Here is a 3724-nt window from a genome sequence, read left to right as displayed (position 1 = left end):
TATTATTATTATTATTATTATTATTAATAGTAGTAGTAGTAGTAGTAGTAGTAGCTAAGCTACAATCCTAGTTGTAACATCAGGATGCTACAAGCTCAAGGGAAGGGTTCCAAATGGGGAAAATATTCCAGTAAGGAATGGAAGAAAAAATTATTTATAAAAGTGTAACATTTTCCTAAGTATACCCTCAAGTAAGAGAACTCATACCTAAGACGTTGGAGGCCCATGGTATAGAGGCTATGCCACTACGCCAGACTAGAGAAAAAATTTTTTGGTTTTTTGAGTATCTTCTCAGAAGATTTCCGTATCACAACTAAAGAGTCTCTTCTACACTTACTAAGTGGAAAGTAGCCAATGAACAATTATGGTGCAGAAGTTGACTCATTGTGTAAAAAAGAACTGTTTAGTCACCTTAACATTGTCAGGTCTAGGAGGACACACTAGAATGTGTAAAGGATATTCTGTCACGAGAGACATATCAGATGTAGGATATTCTGACCAATCAAAGGACCCAGTAATCTTCTAGTGAGAGTGTCACAACCAGTGTCGGATTAAAATCCTTTGCAATCTTTAAGCTAGGGATGTAGAATGGGCACTGTCATGTGAGTGAATCGAGCCACATTAGCATATATATATATATATATATATATATATATATATATATATATATATATATATATATATATATATATATATATATATATATATATATATATATATATATATATATATATATATATATATATATATATATATATATATATATATATATTATTTTAATATTGAACAATTCTTGACGTATTGAAAGCTATATTTAAAGCAAAATCGAGGAAATTGGATCAGCGCGCAATCATGAAGATTAGCTAATTATTTTTATTTTGATGAGCATAACGAAAAGTTGCACATAAATGATTATTCAGAAATTCATGGTTCATGGGGAAATGTATCAATGATATTTTTCTTTTTTTTTTCTTTTTTGCCGGCTCATGCTCGATGTTTATTAAACTCAAGCAGTTAAGATGGATATTTTTTATCTTTTTATGTAACTTAATTTTGAGTATGATCATTCTCCTTCACAAACACTGCCTAGCTCTGTAAGACTGATACGTACAGCAATAGAAACATTTGGATAAGACTGTAATGGCACTGCAAGAAGGCTTTCAAGCAATATTTAGAACATTGTCTTGATAAGGGTCATTAATTTTATGGGACATATATTCATGAAAATGGATAATTTAATTATTTTTCACCATTAGATTTCTGGCAGCTTTTTAAGCTGTTCAGATCGTCATTACTATAATAAAAACGATATGAGAAGTTACCATGAACTTGTGAATAGACAGTGGATCATCTGCTTAAATCAGTGATAAGACTGTCACAGACAATTTAGGGTGAAAACGAATTTTTTTCTACATGTGAAATTATGGTCATTTGAACAATTTCTACCAGTTTATGTGAAAGGCCTCCTAAGAGTACGACTACGCTTTGCTTCACAATTGTAAATTATACACTTTATCATCAGATATCTTTGAAAAGACAATATTAGCTTTGTTTTCATACTGATGAAAATTAGTGCAAATACTTTTGAAATTTTCCAAAAGCGATTTCATGGTATCAACAACAGCCTTCAAGCTTAGTCCCTCGCCTTGCAAAAATAAGAATAAATTAGGCAACTCTTTTTAGTATATATGAGAAAAACAAACAAAAATATGATGTCAAACTTGCTTAAATATGCTGGGAGGTGTTCTACCTTAAGTTGTATCCTAACTCTGATCAGCATCCTCATGAAGAGTTTCCAAATCTTTATTAATAATCAATTAGTTTAGTTTTAGCGATTTCACAGAATCATTCCATGCTGACCAATGTGTCTCTGATAAAGATCTTTTCCAAATAACTTCTACTAGAATCATTTGAATTTCGCGCAAGTGCGACAGTTAACAACTTCCACAATATGTAGAACTAGACAATAATTTATAAAGCTTTCTAACAATACCAAAGAAAAAAACTGTTTTAGACAACAAATTGCTGCAGCACTAACACTCAAGTTCACTATAACAACTACGATCACTATAATGTATGTACTCAGCCAATTGATTTCATTCAAGGATGACTGCTCGAATTTCATTATATTTCCCTGACATATTATTAGCATTACGACTTTGATTTTAATCAATCTTGTCCTCTACAATTATCGGGCTTGGTTAATTTCCCCTTCTTCCAGGTAGGCTTATACAAAAGATACTAGAATCAGTCTTATGAGTGGAACTCTAAGGTCAGAGACAATGGAAAGCTGGTGTAATGATTGAATGGAAGAGGAAGATGTTGAAGGGAAAAAGGGAAAGAAAGGGGAATTGGTATTCTTTACATCAGATAACGTTTGGAAAATTAAGTAATGAACACGTGAGTGGGTTGTGAGTCTGTAGAGTACATTAAAATCTTGAGGTCGTATTGGGATTGCGTGATAATTGTTAATCACGTGGGAATGTGTGGATAGGGAAAAGTGAAAGGCTTGGACTGTAATTTTATCAAAATGGGTCAACCAAAAATAGGACTGGTTTGGGGTTCCTCATTGCAACTTGGAACACCACTTGAGCGACAGTCATGTACAATAAGATCACAAGTATATTTCTGTAGTAAGCAATTAATTAGGTAGAGTGATTATAGACTGATAGGTCAAGACAAAATTTTCATATGGCATCATATAGAAAATGAAGGGTGATTCAGCTGATAGCAGAAAGTGGCATTTTCAGGCCAGAGGTGCTATTCACTACCAAGGTGCAAGTAAGGGCATGGGGGATACCCACCAATAACCCTGTGAATTTATAGTTAAAAGGGGAGGAATAGAAGATGAGAGAAAAACATGGACAAAGGTAACGAATGGAATGAAAATTTTGGTGAAGTGAATTGCCATGTGTTATGAAAAGATGCAGGAATAAAATAGTGAAGTTATTATACCTTACCCTCTTTCCAGGTGGGCAGACAGTGAGCCGAGCAGTAGCGGGGAAAAATGTATCCATTACTTTGCTTCAAAGGACAGTCGCTGGAATGACATAAATTGCAACAGGGAATTTAGGTAGGGTATAAAATCTTGAAATTAGTGACAGCAATTTATCAAAAAGAAAAGTGCCTAAGTAGTTGCATCTAACACATGCATACAAACCTTGCTCTATACTGAAAATGGATTTCCATAGTTGAAATATCATCATCAACATCTCTAGAATCAAGGGTTTAAAAATCATCTGAGAATCCAAGTTTCCAAATAAAAGTTCCCTTCAAAACATAGAGTTATGTAAATCTTACTCTATTCTGCCTACAGGTACATCTGTGAGAAATCTGTATATCCGATTGAGGGCTTAACTCCACTGTCTCTTAATGAAACTGTCATCAAGGTTTAACTCCATTGTCTCCTAATGAATATATGTCTTCGAAGCTGAACTCCAATTTCTTTTAAAGAAACATCGATATAAAATGTAATGTTGCTTTTTTCTTATATATATATATATATATATATATATATATATATATATATATATATATATATATATATATATATATATATATATATATATATATATATATATTTTTTTTCTTTTTTTTTTGTGGGGGTGGGGTAGGACATATCCCAAGTTAATATTGATATTTCTTCAAATGACAATAAATCTTCAAATGTCTTAATTAATTTTGCATTACCAATTAATTTAATGAATTGAAAACAAACTACTTG

General features: G+C 32.1%; 1 protein-coding gene across 1 annotated transcript in view; it reads left to right on the top strand.

Moving 5' to 3' along the window:
• The window catches only part of LOC137617103 (perlucin-like protein), a 12526-nt gene extending 9024 nt beyond the window's left edge, over positions 1–3502 (top strand). The window contains exons 5-6 of the mRNA XM_068346943.1: positions 2972–3073; positions 3317–3502. Coding sequence (XP_068203044.1) covers positions 2972–3073; positions 3317–3395 — 181 coding nt within the window. The 3' untranslated portion in view covers positions 3396–3502. The remainder of the gene's footprint in view (positions 1–2971; positions 3074–3316) is intronic.
• Positions 3503–3724: the final 222 nt, after the last annotated feature.

This window comes from Palaemon carinicauda, chromosome 23 (genome assembly GCF_036898095.1).
Source record: "Palaemon carinicauda isolate YSFRI2023 chromosome 23, ASM3689809v2, whole genome shotgun sequence".
In the NCBI taxonomy this organism is placed as follows: domain Eukaryota; kingdom Metazoa; phylum Arthropoda; class Malacostraca; order Decapoda; family Palaemonidae; genus Palaemon; species Palaemon carinicauda.
The sequence above is the reverse complement of the archived record's forward strand: the minus strand, read 5'-3'. Positions and strand labels throughout refer to the sequence as shown.